Source organism: Lissotriton vulgaris, chromosome 11 (genome assembly GCF_964263255.1).
Source record: "Lissotriton vulgaris chromosome 11, aLisVul1.2, whole genome shotgun sequence".
Classification (NCBI taxonomy): Eukaryota; Metazoa; Chordata; class Amphibia; order Caudata; family Salamandridae; genus Lissotriton; species Lissotriton vulgaris.
This window is the reverse complement of record NC_141699.1, coordinates 9,741,880-9,761,538: the sequence shown is the minus strand read 5'-3', so window position 1 is coordinate 9,761,538 and position 19,659 is coordinate 9,741,880. Positions and strand designations below refer to the sequence as shown.

General features: G+C 46.8%; 1 protein-coding gene across 2 annotated transcripts in view; it reads right to left on the bottom strand.

Moving 5' to 3' along the window:
* Positions 1-1,400: 1,400 nt before the first annotated feature.
* The window catches only part of PPIL2 (peptidylprolyl isomerase like 2), a 365,149-nt gene continuing 346,890 nt past the window's right edge, over positions 1,401-19,659 (bottom strand). For both annotated transcript variants that reach the window (XM_086942651.1, XM_086942650.1), the window contains 3 exons: positions 14,798-14,860; positions 4,011-4,153; positions 1,401-3,225 (listed from right to left, as the gene is read on the bottom strand). In XM_086942651.1, the coding sequence (XP_086798777.1) occupies positions 3,126-3,225; positions 4,011-4,153; positions 14,798-14,860 (306 nt within the window). In that variant the 3' untranslated portion in view covers positions 1,401-3,125. The remainder of the gene's footprint in view (positions 3,226-4,010; positions 4,154-14,797; positions 14,861-19,659) is intronic.

Genomic DNA, 19,659 nt, shown 5'->3' with positions numbered 1-19,659 from the left:
CCGAGTGAGATGTGTGAGCTGCTATACTGTAACACAGCAAATGGTGGCCGTGCAAGTGTTTTGGACATGTCGCTTGACTAATTTACCCTTCATACAGGTTGTCTTATACTCTCGCTTGGCAATGCTGCGTGTGCCGGGCTAACGACTTATGTTGGTGGTATGCAAGCTGGTGAAACCGTCAGAGGTTCGTATCAGTACTGATCCGCTCTAGCGGTCAGGACAGGTGATAAAAGGTGAGTGCCCACCTCAGCAGGAGAACAGTGACATCCATCTTTAAGGAGGTAAAGTGGCCTCCACACTGTAGATTTCTTGGTCCTTTTTTAACATGACGCCTGTAAATACTTCTGACGAGCATCTGTTTCTGCCGGATCTGCAGAGCTTGAAGGGACTGGCTCTGTTACCTCAGTCTTACCTATACCATAACCTCTTGGTTGAAAAATAAGCTTCTGTTAAAGAAGCAAGGGTCCCAAATTTTCAGCGGACAAACTCTCCCTGTGTGTAGGTCCAACCGCCTGTCGGAACTTCTGAACAGGTTTTAACCACTTATCGTCGTCTCCTCAATTTTATTTTTTTCTGAAATGAATCGCAGTGTTCTACCGAGGACTCCACAGCCAATGCGCTGAAAAAAAATCTGCCAGGCAGGACCTTGGGCGGAGCTTCAGGAACATCCGCTCACTGGCTGAGTAAAAGGAGCACAAAAAAGGAAGTTGATGGGCTGCTAAAGCGTTATGTTCACAGACTATATTGAATTAATGTAAAGGGGATTCCTAGCATGACGGCAGGAAATATTACACACAATTGGAATCTTTGGAAGAGCCAATGCTAATGAAACATGCTTGGTGACCTCATGTCTTCTATCCTAATTATATAAACACATGTGCCCTATATCTATCGCACACGCCTGCCACTCCACACAACCTAAACAACGCTATATGGTTTAATATGCTCTGACAATAGTGTATTAAACAAAGAACATGTAACAAATCTGTTGTAACAATAACCACTTATACAACCACTTATGACCACTATCAAACATCCACATCGGGTCTGTATAAAGCAAATTCAACGTCTGCAGCTGACAAATGCCTGTCCTTTCACCCCTCACTCGTTTATCAGACGGTTCAATAATCCGGGCATTGCTGTCCTTTTTGTGCAGCATCTTCTTTTTTGTGAAATCTTCTGCTTGCGCTTTTGAATAAAACATTGCATAAACAAATCATGCATAAGTAAACAGTCTCTTCCCTGCAGAATAGCATATCTGCAGATACTACACACGTTACTCACCAAACCACATGTGGACATGGGAAGACATATCAAGCGCGGTGGCCAGGTTCAGTGTCAGTGTAGGCATGCATCTGAGCAAAGGAAGGACAAGCAGGACCAAAAAAAGAAATCCAACGTACACAAGATCTACTTTTTATTAAAAAGAAATAAAGCATGTAGAAATATCAAGGAGGGAAAGTGTAAAAAGGTAGAGAGATGTTAGCCCACCTCCGTGAGCCTGTATCACCTGCTGCACAATGCAAGCATCTGTTACAAAGTAAAGAAGCATTGTTACAAGCCTGCTGGACGGTCAAAGTTTGGATATCAGCTCCTGGTGCATAAAACACAGGTAGCTGCCAGGGGTGTCTCCCCAAGTGGTACACACAACTGGTGGGCGTGGCCAGGCGCATCGTCTCGTCGTTCTACGCCTAGAGTTGGTGTGCTGGAGTAGGGACATCTGAATATCCCGCCTGTACCACTGGCAGGTGCCCGTACCACGGTACATCATCATGGTCTTTCTGTACATCTGGGAGGTGCCCAAAACCAAGCATTATAACGGGCTTGCTTGCACCCCTGGGTGGTGCCCATAGCTAAAGGCATGGTCAAGCAAGTCCTTAAAATTGACTGTTGGTGGGGCACGGATACCGGAGGCCAGGAGCACGGTCTTGAACCTTCTGTGCATCTGTTTAGGACCCAAGGTCAAGGACATTGTAACGCGGCTGCTAGCACATCTGTAGGGTGCTGGTGACTACGAGGCAGGGGCATCCTGTGCCTCGACGTTGAGCGTTCAAGTGATACTGGGGGTGCCATCCTCAATCACACATGCACAACGGTATTAAAGTGCATGTTACTTGTGTGTGAAGTCAGCTTTCTGCATGGAATTAAACCTTCTGGATAATGCCTATTGACCACCTGAGGTCACAATATTTTAGATTCTGAGATGGTCTGAGACCTCCAGAATCAATTTTCTCAGGGATCAAATATCTTTACATGTAATGACAATGTAGAACAAATGGGAGAACAGTCACAAGCTGGACTTCTGCCCCCCAACCCCCTCCCTTTCCAAACTCACCTTGGGACCAGTCGAGGTTACCTGCCAAATAAGGGTATTTGGGAAATGGGGTCTTGCTTTTTGAGGCAAGGAAGCAGCAGTGTTGCAGAGTCACAGGGTTTAGGTATATGCGAGTACATCCGGGGCACTCACTGTTGAATCATACCTCAAGGGAGGCCAGGACTGGGGAGGGGCTCAGAACCATCCTGCTGCCAGGCAGACCTGAGCAGAACTCAAGGCGGGTGGGAGAGAAGGCACCATCCACTCACATTTACATTTCTAAAGGTATTTTATGACACTAGCACAAAAGATATTCCAGAATGCAGCTCCAAATGGGGTGTAGGTTAACATAATAGGAGAGCGGCCGTGTTGCCAAACAAACGGACAACAGGTGAGCCTCAGGGGTTGGCATGAGGGGCACCGTACTTTTCAAGACTTGGCGATCCTTTCAGCAACCCCGGGCTGATCACAGCGCTTGTGATACCAGACAGCCCCACTGCTGCACCCTTCCACCCACCCCGCCTCCTGTTGCTTCTGGCTCCTACTCTGCTATTATGCCAATGTTGGTCACTCCCTACTCCCATAACCTCATCAGCCCAGGTTGGTCACCTCCATGACCCCCTGTTGGTTGTGGTCCATAATCCCAGGATGGACACCACTCTGGCCCATGAGCTGGCCAGATCCAGTTCCTGAGCCCAAGCAGGTCCAGTTCTTTCAGCCCCACTCCCCACAAGACCCTACGCAACTCCCGCCCTTATAGCCCTTGTCTGGTGTCAGGATGAAGTCTCTGGTGGAAGCCACCGACCCCTGGCTACCAGGAGCTGAAGTTCCCAAAGGCTTGGCTGGACTTTTCCTTCTTGCTGGGCGTGGCGCTGCTGCTTGTGGGGGCGCTGTCCTCTGCGGTGCGTTTCCTGATGGAGACAGAGAGAGGATGGAGGTGAGGAAGCAGCGAGCAATGCTTGATGGTGCACATTAACATGCTCCGATTTCACGCTTTAGGTATGGCACCTCCTTTTTATATCACATTCGGTACACAAAGTGACAGTTATGGCCGCAACACACCTCAACCACAGGCACGCAGGACGAGGGGGCGGATGGTGAGGTTAGGGGAAGAAATGAAACCTCAGGTCTACCCTCGTTTGAGCCTATAGTTATGGCATCGTCACAAAGGGCGTAACAGAAGGGCGAATCACTGCTGCTTTTAATAATTGCTTCTTGACATGCTAAACAGGCAAATGAAAAGGATAATGTTTTGGGGGTGGGAGATTCTGCATGTGTGACGGACATTAAGAAACAGGAGGACGGCCTTATCCAAGCTAAAAGGAAAGCACTACAGCTTGTGAGCTCGTTGTGACTCGGGTGGGGGGGGGTTATAAATATACAGGGAGGACCAAGAGGCATCTTCAAGAAGGAACCAGAAATTACCAGAGCCATATGGAGGTCCTGACCACAGAGGGGGGAGGTAGGGAAACGTCCAATGCCATAGGTAAGTAACTGTTCCTTAAGCTATAACCTTATTCAGGGGCTGATTGTGTGTATGGATTATAAAGGTATGGAAAGGTCTAGTGTCACAGGTAAGTAATGTCCCTTCAACTACACCCTGCTATAGCCCCTGGATAGTGCGCCTTTGGACACATGTGTGGACACTCTGGGTACAGGGTGGGGATGAGGCTCTGCGTGTTCACCAGGAACTTACGTGGCCGTCATGTTGATGTACTTCCCGACCCCCTGCCGGTATGTCTTGGGGGCCTGGTTGGCTTCGTTCCGTGGCAGCACGGCCTTGGATCTGGCCTTTTCCGCCTCCTCCTCTTTCAGCGCTTTCTCCCGCTCTGCAGCGACCTGTGGAAGAGAACAGTGAGATAATGTTATGTTATTTAATTTATAAGGCTCGATGTACCCAAACTAGGGTACCTTCAGTGGCGTAGGAAGAGGGTGCGGTCTGCCCGAGTGTCATCACTGAGGGGGGTGACAAAATAGCAAAAATGTGTTTTAAACACATATCTTTGCCATTTTGTCAAGCCGGGGGTGACAAGAATTTTTCCGCACCGGGTACCACCTGACCTTGTTACACCACTGGGTATCTTGACACTAATATACCCCCAAAAAGAATCAAATAAAGGCACAAAATCAGCCAGATAGAAAACAGATTAATAGGCTAGAAAGACCGGTCTTATTCTGTATTAAATGGGAACAGCAGTGCCTTAAGCAGTTTACAAAACTCTCAGCAGCAACAGAGCAAGCTCTGCCGTCAACTGTTTTTCAGTGATACCTGGGAGCAACCAAGAGGTCTTTTTTGACCTCTGGAAACAGCTGCGATAGCACCAGTAAAAACACAGAGCGGCTGTCATGATACGAGAGACCCCTCCCTTGGGAACACACTAGAGCAGGAACATTACAGGCGATGAATCCCAGCCAGGCTCCTCCAATGAGTAGGTCTCAAACTACCAGTAAGTAGGTCTTCTGTTGCCTCCCAATCCACTAAATTACAGCCTTGTGCTCAGATGAATTTACGTACGCCAACATGGTGTATTCAAATAAAAAATTTATAGCTGATGGTTGTAAAAAAAAGTCTGAATTTCCAAAATATATTTAAGGCTAGTTTCTGAATGATAAATCATATAGGCAGACTTTTCACTGATATTATCACTTTTGTGCCTGGGGTCTTGCAGGAGGGGCTGTTGTGTGTTATACATGTAGAGGCATTCCAACTTGACTAAACCTTCTATACACTACAGTTGGCAACCCTGTCTAATGCATGAGGAGATCACTGCTAGTAATCTTGCAAATGATGGCCACTAACCAGTGCTTAATTTGAGCCGGTGGTTTCCAGAGCTTAGCACCAACAATTAATCATCAACACCGCAACTTGAGCACCTTTTAAGGTCACATTCATTTTTGGTAGGCACAGAGACATGGTTCCCCAGCTCCGGGGTCGGCGGCTCTGGCCATTACACCACATCCTCTCCCCACTTTTAGGGTTTCATGGCTACTGTTTTAGGCGGCACTGACAGGAGGAATGGACCGGTGGAAGCTGCCTCCTGACGAGAGCCCAGGCACTTATTTGTTTTACAAATTAAGCACTGCCACTAACGAAATCTTGATTGCAGCACGAATAATACTAGCAGCTCTGAATGATTTGCAATGGACATAAGTAGCTCTTATTACACAAATGGTTGGAGACCCCTGATCTAAATGGACCTTGTGGACACAGTCAATGATTATCTTGAAAACCTGACATCCATCGGCACTCCTCGACCTACACTGCGCACCCTTACATAGGGGCAAACTGGGAATAATGGCTTGTACTTTGGACGCAATCACGAGAGCCAATGGGAGGAGAAGTAGGCTGTGGCCCTAAATATCAGTAGTGCAGCATTTACAGGCCCATTAGGAAAGCCCATGAGCCCACAGACTGGCCTGTTCCTCTTCAGACAGCAACAGGAGCCAGCAACGAAGGTCTCATGTGAGGCCATATATACTAAGGCCATCATAAGCTGCAGACCTGACTACGTTTACTCTATCCGCTGTCAGCACCTGGATACCCTATCGGGTGATTAGCCGCGCTTTATAAATCCTGATTGATTGATTCCTCAGACACCAGTTATGTCAGAGTATGGCTACATTGCACATAGCATACAGATGCGCCCTAGGCGTGGCACACATAAGAGGACATCCTTGGTCTGCTCGGGCTCCCTTTGTCCAGCACAGCAGTTCAACTCTTTAACCGCAATACCCAGAGAAGACCAGGGCAGGACTGGCGCTACCATACACACTGAATCCTCTAGTAAGTTGCGTCCCACCCTCTTTCACCCTTGGTCTCACGACAGTGGAGAGGGTGCCCTCGGTGCTGATTATACAGAGGGCTTCAGTGGATCCACGAAGAAGCCCAGAATAGCATTATGGTCCAGATGCATTTGGACATAATTGTAAGTTTGCAACCAAATGTACCTTTTTTTACCTCTTCTAGGAATTCAAAAAGGGATTCCTGGCAGAAGTAAACCCATTGATGTGCGTGAGATCTGCCACATATCCAGGGTTCTCCAAATCGTAAATGCCACTCATGTGGCGGTTTAGCCTTGGAAGTTTGTGAAGACCCCCAAATGTCTGTAGGCACTTACGCTCCTCTCCTTCCCCATTCCATCATGGAAATATTTCGATATTTACAACAGCGAAGGGCTGATGCAGACCCCTTCCTTTGCAGGGACAGGATTTGGAAGCAAAAGTGCTTTCTCCATGCGGGAAATATTTCAAAGTTGCGAAAAATTGCTTTTACATAGGTGATCGAATATGCTACTTACCAGTATGCATCTGTTCTTGGCATTTAGGGCTGCTGACATTCATATCTGTGCATAGATCGCAGCCTAGTGTTGGGTCCGGATGATTGCACATTGTTGTCCTGGAATAGTCTTCGAAGTATCACGAGATAGGTGGCTCCTCCATTGGACTACAGTGCGCATAGGCATCGACTCCATCCTCAGATTGTTTTTAGCCATTGTGGCAAAGATGGAGTGAAACTTTGTGAATGATGACCATGCTAGAAGTATTTGTGAGTGCTGCAGCCGCTTCAGGCGCCGGGGAGGAGGGCGGGCGATATGAATGTCAGAAGCCTTACATGCCAAGAACAGATGCATACTGGTAAGTAGCATATTCGGTTTGAGGCATGTGGGCTGCTGAATTCATATCTGTGCATAGACTACATAGCAGTCCCTCCATTAGCGGCAGCTGCCTGTGCCAGCTGCAGCAGTTTGAAAAAGTGTTTTTAGAACAGCCTGCCCTACAGCTGCCTGCTGTTTGGAGTGCACATCTATGCAGTAGTGTTTTGTAAATGTGTGTGTGGTAGACCATGTGGCTGCTCTACATATGTCTTCTAAAGGAATATTTCCAAGGAAAGCCATGGAGGCCCCCAACTTTCGGGTGGAGTGGGCCCGTGGGGGGACCGTTAAAGTTCGCTTGGCTTTTTGATAGCAAATTTGAATGCACTTAACGATCCACCTGGCTATACCTGCATTGGAAATGGGGTTGCCTTTGTGTTGTGGCGAAAAGGCAACAAATAGTTGTTTTGTTTTCCGAAAATCTTTGGTCCTATCAATGTAGTACATTAAGGCTCTTTTGACGTCTAGTGTGTGGAGCATTCTCTCCGCCACTGACTCAGGATTTTGGAAGAACACAGGCAGTTCTATAGTCTGATTGATATGGAACTGTGAAACCACCTTAGGAAGAAACCTAGGGTTAGTGAGAAGCGCCACCCTGTTGGAGTGAATTTGTATGAATGGCTCTTGGATAGTTAGTGCCTGGAGTTCACTAACGCGTCGTAGCGATGTGATTGCTATCAGGAAAGCCACTTTCCATGTAAAGAACTGAATCTCGCATGAATGTAGAGGCTCAGAAGGTGGACCCATCAGTCTGGTGAGGACCACATTTAGGTTCCATTCAGGAGCCGGTGGGGTCCGGGGAGGAATGACTCGTTTGAGTCCTTCCAGAAAAGCTTTGATGGCAGGCACTCTGAAAAGTGAGAGATGCTGCCTGTTTTGTAGATAAGCTGCTATCGCGGACAAATGTATACGAATGGAAGCATAGGCCAGATTGCATTTGTATAGATGTAACAGATAACAAATGATGTTGTGAGTAGACGCGTCTAGCGGGTTGATGTTGTGGTCTGCACAATAAATGACAAACCGCTTCCATTTTGCCGCATAGCATGCTCTGGTGGTGGGCCTCCTTGCCTCTCTTATGATATCCATACAGTCGGGAGGCAAGCTGAGGTAGCCAAATTCTAAGACCTCAGGAGCCAGATCGCCGGGTTGAGCTGTTGCGGATCTGGGTGCTGAATGTCGCCATGGCTCTGCGTCAAAAGCCTGGGTGTGAGGTGCAGCCTTTGATGCGGTACCACGGATAGTTCTAGAAACGTGGTGTACCATGGTTGGCGTGCCCACGTCGGAGCAACTAGGATGAGTGTCATCGAGTGTTGCTTCAGCTTGCGTGCCACCAGCGGTATTAGAGGTGCTGGGGGAAAAGCGTACGCAAATATGCCTGACCAGTTCATCCATATCGCATTGCCCTGCGACTGAGTGTGGGAACCTGGTGGCAAAGCTTTGGCATTTGGCGTTTTCCTTTGTGGCGAACAGGTCTATCTCTGGATGACCCCACTGCTGGAAGTATGGGTGGAGTACTGATGGATGTATCACCCACTCGTGCATTTGGTGGCTGTACCTGCTGAGCAGGTCCGCCTTCTGATTGTCTTTGCCCGGGAGGTGTTCCGCCATGAGGAAGATGTTCCTCTGAATGGCCCACTTTCACATGCTCTGAGCCAGATGAGACAACTGTGGAGAGTGTGTACCTCCCTGCTTCTGAATGTAGTACATGGCCGTCATGTTGTCCGTCCGGATCAACACGACCTTGTTGCACAGATGTACTTTGAATGCTTTCATTGCCATGAAGATAGCCATCAGTTCCAGAAGGTTGATGTGCATCTTCTTTTGCTGCGTTGTCCATAGTCCCTGCACTGTGTAGTGGAGTACATGAGCTCCCCATCCTTGGAGAGATGCGTCCGTCGTCAGTATTATCTGTGGTACAGGCTCCTGGAACGGTCGTCCCCCTCAAAGGTTTTGTGGATTCCACCAATGCAGAGAGTTGTATTATGCACGACCGGTTACCAACACTAGGTCTTTCAACTGTCCGTGAGCCTGATTCCACTGATGTGCTAAGCACTCCTAAGCAGACGCATATGTAGTCTCACGTGCGGGACTATGAAGATGCAGGAGGCCATCATACCTATCAACTGCATGAACACTCGTGCCGGAAGCGAGTGTTGCGGTCTGAATTTTTGTATCAGCAATTGAATGCCGTTGATCCTCACTGAATTTGGCTGTGCTTTGGCTGCCAGAGTGTCTATTGTCGCGCCCAGATACCGTCGTACGTGGGCTGGCTGAAGGTTGGACTTTGGGTAATTCAGTGCGAATCCCAGATCGTGAAGAAGGTGAATGGTGTGGGACATGTGGGCGGCACACTGCTCGGCCGACTTTGCTTGGATAAGCCAGTCGTCCAGATAAGGGTAGACGTGAATATTCTGTCTCCGTAGGTGTGCAGCCGCTGTCGCCAGGCACTTTGTAAACACCCTGGCTGCTGTCGTTACTCCGAAAGGGAGGACCTTGAATTGGTAATGCTGATTTTGAATGGTGAATCTGAGGTATTTTCTGTGTGACGGGTGTAGCGGAATATGAAAGTATGCATCCTTCAGATCTAATGTTGCGAGGAAATCTCCCTGACTGAGCAACGGTAGAACCTGCTGCAATGTTAGCATGTGAAAGTGTTCTGATAGAATGTACTGGTTTAGGGGTCTGAGGTCCAGTAAGGGTCTGAGGGACCCGTCCTTTTTTGGGATTAAGAAGTACAGTGAGTACACTCCTGTACCTCTTTCTTCCACAGGCACAAGCTCGATTGCCCCTTTGTGCAGCATGACGAGTACCTCCTGCTGCAATAAGTGCAAATGCTCTGTGGACATAGGACGGTGTCTTGAGGTATGTTGGGTGGAGTGGATGTTAACTCCAGACAATGACCGTACTGGATGAGCTTCCTGACCCACCTGTCTGTGGTGATGGATTTCCAGACCGGCAGGAACTGTTGGAGTCTTCCCCCGGCCGGTGTTGTATGGTCGGGGGGCAGTGACAAGGCGTCACTGTTTGTTAGTGGCGGAGGATCTGGAGCTGTTTCCACGACCTCTGCCATTGGCGCTATTTCCACGATAGCCACCTCTACTTTGTTTGGTGTATGTGGTTTGCGCGCCACCTTTATTGTACTATGTTTGCTGGGACAGCTGGCCTCTGGAAACACCTCTATTGCCTGAGCGACGAAAATAACCACCCCTGAACTGCTGTGACTGGAGAGCCCCCATAGACTTTGCAGTCGGTGTCCTTCTTGATTTTCTCCAAGGTGGTGTCCACCTCTGGGCCAAATAAATGATCAGGGTTTACCGGCTGATTTAGAATGGTGGTCTGTATCTCTGGCTTGAACCCGGAGATTCTGAGCCAGGCATGTCGCCTCAACATGACACTTGTGTTAACGGCTCTGGCCGCGGTGTCTGCTGCGTCCTGTGCACACTTGATAGAAGCATTTGATATGAGCTTTCCTTCCTGTATGAGCATCTCTGCTGCCTCCTTATATTCATCTGGCAAGTGTTGTAACAGGGTCTCAATGGTATCGTAATGGGCCCTGTCCTATCTGGCTAAGAGTGCCTGAGTGTTTGAAATGCGCCAGATATTGGCAGCTTGAGCTGCCACCCTTTTCCCTGATGCTTCTAGCACTTTCGATTCTTTGTCAGGGGGAGGAGCATCACCCGTTGTTTGCGAGTTCGCCCTCTTCCGGGCATAGGAAACAACCAGAGAGTCCAACGGCAACTGTCCCTTAATGTAGGTAGGGTCCCCAGGCACCGGTTTGTACTTCTTTTCAATTTTGGGGTTTATCACCCTGGCCCTTGTGGGCTTTTTAAATATGTCTCCAGCATGTTTTAAGACACCCTTTAGCTTTGGCAGAGTCTTGACAGTTCTCTCTGAGGTGGAAAAGGTGTCAAACAGAAAATCCACTTCAATAGGGTCAGCATGGAGCTGGACATCATGATTTTTGGCTGCCCTTTCAATAAGTGCATTAAACGCCGCCGAGTCTTCAGTAGGCGATGTTTTTACAGCATACACATGACTGTCCGGGGCAGCGTGTGGATCCCCTGGGTCAGCAGCGTCCACCAAGGGTTCATTGTGATCTTCTGGATCAGTGTCCACAGGATAGCTGTACTCCTCATTGTCACTTTCCCCTGTCTCCACATGCGAGTAAGTGGGCGAAACAGGAGTAGTGTCTTGGCCACGTGGAGATATAGGTTCGACAAGAACGGGTGTTGTAGTGGAATCCTTCTTTTTCAATGGGATTCTATATGACTCCATAGGCTGTTCCGGGGCGATCTTTCATTTGTAAATTGAAAGTCTACCAGTGTCGGCATCGATGAATTTTTCCGACTGCTCTTCAAGCTAGGGTTGTCGATGCTTTGTGACCAGTACCGCAGTTGTGGGCTTCGGCCCCGTGGACACCTTCTTGGACGCTTCGACGTCCATCTTAGGGGCGAAGGCCTTAGGTACCACTTTCGGCGGCAGCGTGAACTGGAATGGCGCCAGCGATTTTTGAGGTTTACTGGCAGGCTTTGGTGGTGGAGTATCCTTTGGTCCGACAGCCGAAGCCTTTTCCCTAATTCGCTTCAGCGATTCCGACACCTGCTTCGAGAAGGAGGCGGTCGGCTGCGTCGACTCAACGGGTTCCTTCGAGCCACCGCCAGGCGTGGACTCGAGGTTTGTACCGCTTTTCGCCTGGTCTGTTCGACGCGTAGGATCGAGAACCTTCTGAGCTCCGAGTCCTTTGTCTGTGTCGACGGTCTTCGGCGCCGATTGTTTCGGGTCGACGTCCTTGACCAGTTTTTTCGGTGTCCCAGTCTTCGGCTCGACACCCTTTAGCGACCTCACCGGGTCGATAACACCTTTATGCTTCGTCGGTGCCGATAGTTCAGAGGACTTCGAGCCGACCAAAGCAATACGCACTTTTGGTTTCGATTTCGCCTCTAGTGCTTTTGGTTGCGTAGACACCGAAGCTTTCTCTTTTGGCTTCGATTTGACAACCCGTGGCTCCTTAGAAGTGTCCGAAGCCGGGCCCGAGGGCGAGGCTGTAGAACCCAGTGTAAGATCTTGGGTAAGGCCATGTGGCGATCCCTCGACCTGAGCCTTATTAAGTGTCTCGGCCCCAGTATCAACGTTCGGGCCTAGCTCCTCGCTTGAGCTATCTTCCATGGCCCAAAAGGCCCCATCGTCGTCTCCTACCTCGTCGACGACGTCTTCAGTTTTGACCATTTCAATATCAGCGTCTTAGCTGGAGTCGATCTCCGATGCGGGATCAGACAGGGTCTCTCGAACCTCCCGCTCTGCTCCCTCATCGTCCTCGGCATTGAAGATGTTCACCGGTTCAGGTGCCGTCTGCTGGGCTTCCTTGCGCGCTGCGCGTCGAAGTCGAATCGTCTTCTTGGAGCGGAAACGAGAACAAGCCATACAGCTGGCTTCATCGTGATCCGACGACAGGCACTTGTTGCACACTGGGTGGACGTCGATGTGAGGATATTTCGAGTTGCACACGGGACATCTCTTGAACGGGCTCGGTTCATGATGGTTCATCGATAAGGCCTCTGGCATCGACCGGGCCTTCAGTGCTGAAAAGCCACGCGGCTCCTCTGGATGTCCTGCTCGGGAACTGAGCTGGAACACAACTGGGCACCGATCGCAAGACAAAACTGACGATATACTAAAGGCCTTTTGGCCAAAAAGAAAGTTTTTTATCAATTCCAAACTTAAGTTAACAAATATGCATCCGAACCCAATGGCGGAAAAAAACAATCTGGGGATGGAGTCGATGCCCATGCGCACTGTAGTCCAGGGGAGGAGCCACCTATCTCGTGATACTTCGAAGACTCTTCCAGAACAACAATGTGCGATCATCCGGACCCAACACTAGGTGGCGACCTATGCACAGATATGAATTCAGCAGCCCACATGCAGTGCAGATTTCTCCAGTATAGAGAACTCTGCATAGTGGGAAGAGGATCAGACTGTGAATGTCATGTGACCTTCTCAGGAATACACGTAGGGCAGCTGTCCATGCGTATTCCTGTGAATGTTTGTGAATTCCAGAGGAACAAGTTACTTACCTTTGGCAATGCTCTTTGTGGTGCACACTCTGATCATAGATTCCTCGCCTACAGAATATTCTCAGGAGGCTGGCTCTTGAGATCATCAAGTCATCGCCCTGCAGGCTGGGAGGTGGCATTGTGTGGCTCGACGGCTACCTCGCAACGCCCTGGAAGTGACAGAGCAGTGAGGCGTATAGCCGCAACTCCAGCATGACCACATCAGCTTCTGTATTGTCCTCTTCACAGACCTCGGATGCTAATCTTCTCAAACAAACCGTAGCTGACCGTGTGCTGATAATTAACTTGGGACATCCATAAAATGTGCGTACGTCCACTTCACAAAATTTGGAGGCAGGAGGACGATGAGAAGTCTGCAGTTAGACAGTGTGTCATACATAAAGAGCATTACCGCAGGTAAGTAACTCATTCTTTTGATGGATACCTATAAAGCGTAGGAACCGGGTTCCCTAAGCAAGCACCGGGACGCTCACGGGCAGCTGTGCGCTTTACAAGTCCAGCACATTTACATTTACATTTAGAATTAAAACCATAACAATATCTCCTAAAGTTGGAGGTCTGGCAAGTAGAGTCAGATCAAAAAATCCTGCAGAATTAGCAGGTGAAGTGACATTACCGCCAGGCTTGAATGTCAAGGCAGTATGTGTTTCATGAACATAAGAACCGGGGTCCACGTCGCAGCCAGGTAGAGGTCTAGAATAGGCATTCCTGGTGCCAAAGGTATAATAACACAAACAACAAGACGATGGAGGGAATGTCTGAATTAGTCTGAGCCACTGGCAATCACTCTGGGATGCATTTCAGACCATTGTTCGCCCACTGTGCAATTCTAGACAGAGACCCTCCTTATGCAAATCAGCCTTGGTGCTGCTCCAATAAAAGCTGTCCAGCCTGAACTGCCAGACCAGGTATCCACCAGATGGGAACACAAGCAACCCTACTCTGATTTAGGCCTACTTAGGTCTCATCAGTGAGAGGGCACGCCACTGCATGAGTGAAGCGACAAAAAAAGGGATACACATGGTGCAAACAGTGCAAACACACAACACCTGAAGTTTACAAACTGCAATAACTAGGCACACATCCTGTACATCAGCACACTATAGTGCACACATGGATATGACAGAACACAGGTGACACAGGGTGCAAACACACGACACACCTGAAGTTTACAAACTGCAATAACCAGGCACACATACTGTACATCAGCACACTATAGTGCACACATGGATATGACAGAACACAGGTGACACAGGGTGCAAACACAACACACCTGAAGTTTACAAACTGTAATAATCAGCACACATCCTGTATATCAGCACACTATGGTGCACACAGGGATATGACAGAACACAGGTGACACAGGGTTCAAACAGAAACACTGGCACAGAAGACACAAGGAATGCACACTGAGGACAGAGAGCTCCAGAGCATAGGAAGGGGGAGGGCACTCAAATGCATAAAGAGACACGCCAGGCACAGTGAGGCACACACTGGAAGACAAGGGACTTTCATGAAACACACATAAGGCACATTCATGGAAGACACAGCATTAATGGAACAAGCACAAGGCACATTCAAGGAACATGTACAAGGCACGTAGATGAATAAAGAAAAATATACAGGGCAGGTATTGGCACACAGCGCAAACATACGTCTAGGTGCAAAGAGCACACTATGAAAAACGGAGCGTGAAAGAAGACCCGGGCAAACAAACAAATTGGAAGAAAAGCACAGGGCAAAAGTGCACTCACCTGGATATCAGCTTCCTCATAGGGGTCCACAAATACAGTGACACTCAGGATTTTAATGTCTTCCTGTGGAGAGAGAAACTATCATTGCAGGGGGAAAAGCACACTTGAATATTAGAACACAACTTTACAAATTTAGCAGATTATGAAGGTATAACTGCGTGACCATGTCATTTCCATCACTTCGCAACACAAACATTATTTATTATATGTTTCCTTTATAATAAACGACTCCTGAGGTTCTTGCCAATGGGCACACTGCTCTGTCAAGAGAACAGACTTTACACATGGGCCTTGCTCCTAAGTCACGTATCTATACCATAAACAAGGACCCTGTACATGGGGGCGAGACACTGCCCCTACTCTGGTTGCTTGGCCACGTGACCGTGCTGAGAAGAGGCTCCTGTTTTTTATGCCAAAGTTGCCCTTCCTATCTGCCTCGTCACAAAACATAGCGGACATGTGGGTCGGCGCTTGGGTGAGGAGGTAGCGAGGGACCCTCCCATGTCAATACCTACTGTTTGGACACGGTCTTTTGACAGCCTGCATGGCCTCTTGTGGTCTATGGCCTTCCATGCACCCAGAGTGGAGGGGGGCAAAGTGCAATGAGACTGAAGGGAGAGGGGCAGCAGAGGAGAAACAGGAAGAACCACACGTGCTGGGGGGCTAAAGTGTGTGGGCAGCTGCCAGGCTTTGGAGAGACTGAGGGAATGTACACGTCCAACGACGCAGAGTATGGGCAGGGTCTCTTTACACACTGTGACTCCTGGTCAAACAGATGTCTAGTGACCAGGACTCCATCCACCACGTCTTATCGTTCATCTAAATATGGAAAGAACTGGTCTTTCACATTATTAAATTAACCTAATCACCCAAGATGTTCATTACATGCCGTCAAGACGCTCCAGTGGATTACACTCACCACTGACATCTGTAGGACAAAAGTTCAAATATATAGGCACTGTAATGCATCTGGACGAAATATGACAGGTTCTTACCACATTGAGCCCAGTTCGTGAATCCCAGGTTTCATGCAGAACAAAACCTGGGAGGGGTGGGAGGCTGGGATAAATGGTAAGGTTAAAAAAAACACACTGATGAGCTAATAACTTTTGTGCAGTTTTACAGGTTTGTCAAACGCGTGCCAGGTTTACCTTGCTTGCAATATTTTGAGTTTCATTCGGGGGAGGTGGGGTGGACCTTAAAGGGGTGGTCAGAAAAGCAGAAGTACTCATTTCAACTTCCACAGGCGTCTTTGCTCTTTACTACAAAAATAACTACTGAAGGGAAAGACAGCAGTCTTTGAATGAAAGTAAAGCTTTGTGCAGGGAAGTCCATTCCTTGGTTTGGAGTAAATCCGTTTAGTAGTTTTCAAGAAATTAGAACTACAATAAATGTGTCAGTGGGTTTGAAAAGGTTAAAAAAATAGAACTAGCCGGACTGTTAGTGTGCGGGCAATTCTTGAATCCAGGTTTGCAGACTGTCCGTTGATTTACATTTAAAAACAAAAGTCACAAATGGACAAAGAAACGTTTAGCTTCCGTTGTCCATTTTGCGCCTGCAGAACCCAACGATGCTCTGCAAACCCCTTAAAACACAGTCTGAATATAAAATAACCTGCCAGGGTACAGACCAGGCCTAACGGCTCACCAGTGTTACACAGGTTTGAAGGGCCATGCATATATGATTAGCAGTCTGCAGCCAGTTAGCAAATTATTAGTAAAAATCACCACTTTTATGCCCCCCCCTCCTTCCCTGAAACAGTGCCCCCTGTTGATGCATTTGTGTGACACTCAATATAATAAGGGTACGGTAAGCACGCTAATTTCCTGCCAAATTGTACATCGGTCCCTGATACAGCATCAAAGATACTAGCAGAAAATAACTTTTACCCCTCTTTAACTTTGCTCCTTCGTCAGATCTGCCAGAAACGGGAGATTCCTCCACGGGACTGAACAAGCAAACAGCTGATCAAATATCACGCTGATGTGTTAATAAGCACAAAAAGTGCTTGCAAATACACACTTTGTTGTCCCCCAACCCCATTTAACTCAGCACCTTCTTGACGTGTATTCATGTAACTCAGTCTAATAAGAGTAAGCTGAACATGAGAAAGGCTCTTAAACATCATGCAGTTCTTGCATCCAAGGTTTTTTCCATATGAAAGATTGTGTAACACCCCCCCCCCCACCCCCCCTTTAAATTTGGTCCCCTTGGTTTGAGCTGCATAAAACGTGACGCACCAAGTGAACCAACCATTCTATAGGTTTGTCAAACTCTATGTCGCTTTATGAAGGCAGCAGCAGGTGGCGACCTGCATGAGGTTGGGCAAAGGATGCTGCCTCTGGCCACGCCCTGCAGCCAACCCCGCTGTGCGTGGCCTATGGCTGTGCGCAACAAGGGTTGACTGCCCACGGAAGGTCGGTGCATGGATCTTTTGGATGTGGCATATGAGCTTTAAAAATCTCAACCATTCCCGGAAAAACACAAAGGTTAAAAATGGGGTCAAGGCTAGTTTGTTAGGTTTTAAAAAAAACTCAGAAATTCACCTACAAATACAGATAAAGTGCATTTATGGTTTTGAATTAAACCAAAAACAACACCGAAATGTACAAGTTATGGTTAGGACCACAATCCATAACTCACACACCAAATGCAATGCTCATGACCTCACAATATCTATCCCACTATATACCCATACCTAAAAGCAAAATGTAAATAAATAACAACACTTCTTCAAAACCAATATATAATACTACATGCATAGTCATTCCTTTCTAAATGTTGAGTGCACTATGATGTGCAATTTAATACGTAAGCTGCTTTGTAACAGTTGAATCTGCTTCCGTCACATTAAAGGCCATGCGGGCACCAGCACTGCATTGGGTGTGTGAGTTATGGTTTGTATGTTACTTATGCGAGCTATGGATTGTGATCCGAACCATAAACTTGAGAATTTCAGTGGTTTTTCGGTGTTAATTCAAAACTATAATTCCACCTTAGCTGTGTTTTTAGGTGAATTAATATAAAATAATTTATATATTACATCTTTGGCTTCTTAAACTATATAAAATGCAGTAGAATTGAAACTCATATGGAAATATTTCACTGATCCCTGTAAAATAGGGATTTTATTATCATAACAACAGCCCCCAACCTGCTCTTTACCATGGCAGGCTACTAGTGTTATGCTTAAAGAACAGTGAGCAACCCGAAATACCCTTGAGGGCTTGGGTGATTAAGTAGAAAGGTATAGGTGCCTACAAGGGAATTTATTTAAGCAACAATTGGTGATTCAACTGACTATGTAGCATAAGTTAAATGATCCTTTCAGGAAATTAATTCATCTAAATCTGATTATTGGTTATATATGACCACAAATTATGAAAATACATACAAAAAACATAAACAACACACACAAGAGGTGTATAAGAAAATAGAATGTATCAAGTCGTAAAAAGGTTATTGATTTCATATACAGATGTAAATAATTCAAAAACGATTAGGTCTGCAGGTACAATAAAGATATGATAATAAGTGACTCTGTAGATCCTAATGTCACCCTCCAAAATCTCAGTCAGTTAAACAGAGCAAGGATGAGGCGCTGGTCGACGTTTCGGTCTCCTAGATATAACTTTCGGAGACCATCTTCAGGACTGATGTCAATTTTATTCTGTATTAACCTTATGTAATCTGAAACCGAAATGTTTACAGTTTCTAGAGTTTAACCACAGATGGAAGTTGTTAAGTTGATCAACAGTGCCATGCCATACCATGAACACTTCATCTATATAACGCAGCCACTTACGGATGTAGGATTAGGATCTACACAGTCACTTATTATCATATCTTTATTGTACCTGCAGACCTAATCGTTTTTGAATTATTTAGATCTGTATATGAAATCAATAACCTTTTTACGACTTGATAAATTCTATTTTCTTATACACCTCTTGTGTTTGTTGTTTATGTTTTTTGTATGTATTTTCATAATTTGTGGTCACATACAACCAATAATCAGATTTAGATGAATTAATTTAATGAAAGGATCATTAACTTATCCTACATAATCAGTTGAATCACCAATCGTTGTTTAAATAAATTCCCATGTAGGCACCTATACCTTTCTACTTAATCACCCAAGCCGTCAAGGGAATTTCGGGTTGCTCACTGTTCTTTAATCATTCTCACGCAGACAGTTGTCTGCTGTGAGCCGCTTTAATTAGTGGTTGCTTTAAAGTCCTCTACAATTCAATGTCTGAGGCAGAAACGTTAGCTTACTCAGATGAGTATATCTTAAAGGTTGCATCCGGCCCTTCTCTATTAGGGAATAAAGGCCCTGTTACTAATTTACTATATGAATCAGATCTCAATCAATTAGAACGATTGAAAAAGAAACTTGTGCCCACTGAATTGCATGCAAAATTCCTGACAGACTGCTTGAACGCCAATATCATCCCGGTAGGTCTACAAATACGCAATATAACAATCATCTTTGTGGATGACGAAGAGTTTAAAATTGGATTCAGCTTCTCTGCCAACAGGTGCTCACGTACCTGGATGGTTCTCAGTATAGAAACAGCACTCCGTCAAACTCAAATTCTCACAAAAGAAATTGAATCTCTGGAGAAGAAGATCTCAGGAGATAGCACCATTAGCAATAGCAAACTACTTTTAGATAAAGTGCAACAAACGGTGAAAGAATTTGAGGAGTTTAACTCACATAAAAAAACTGAAAAACTCCAAAACGATATCAGAAGATATAACAAAGAGAGAACTTACCCCTATCTTAGAAAAGATTTTTATACATCCCATGGCCCAAACCAACAGCCTGCAAAACGTGCTACCTTTTCTGACACTGGTTC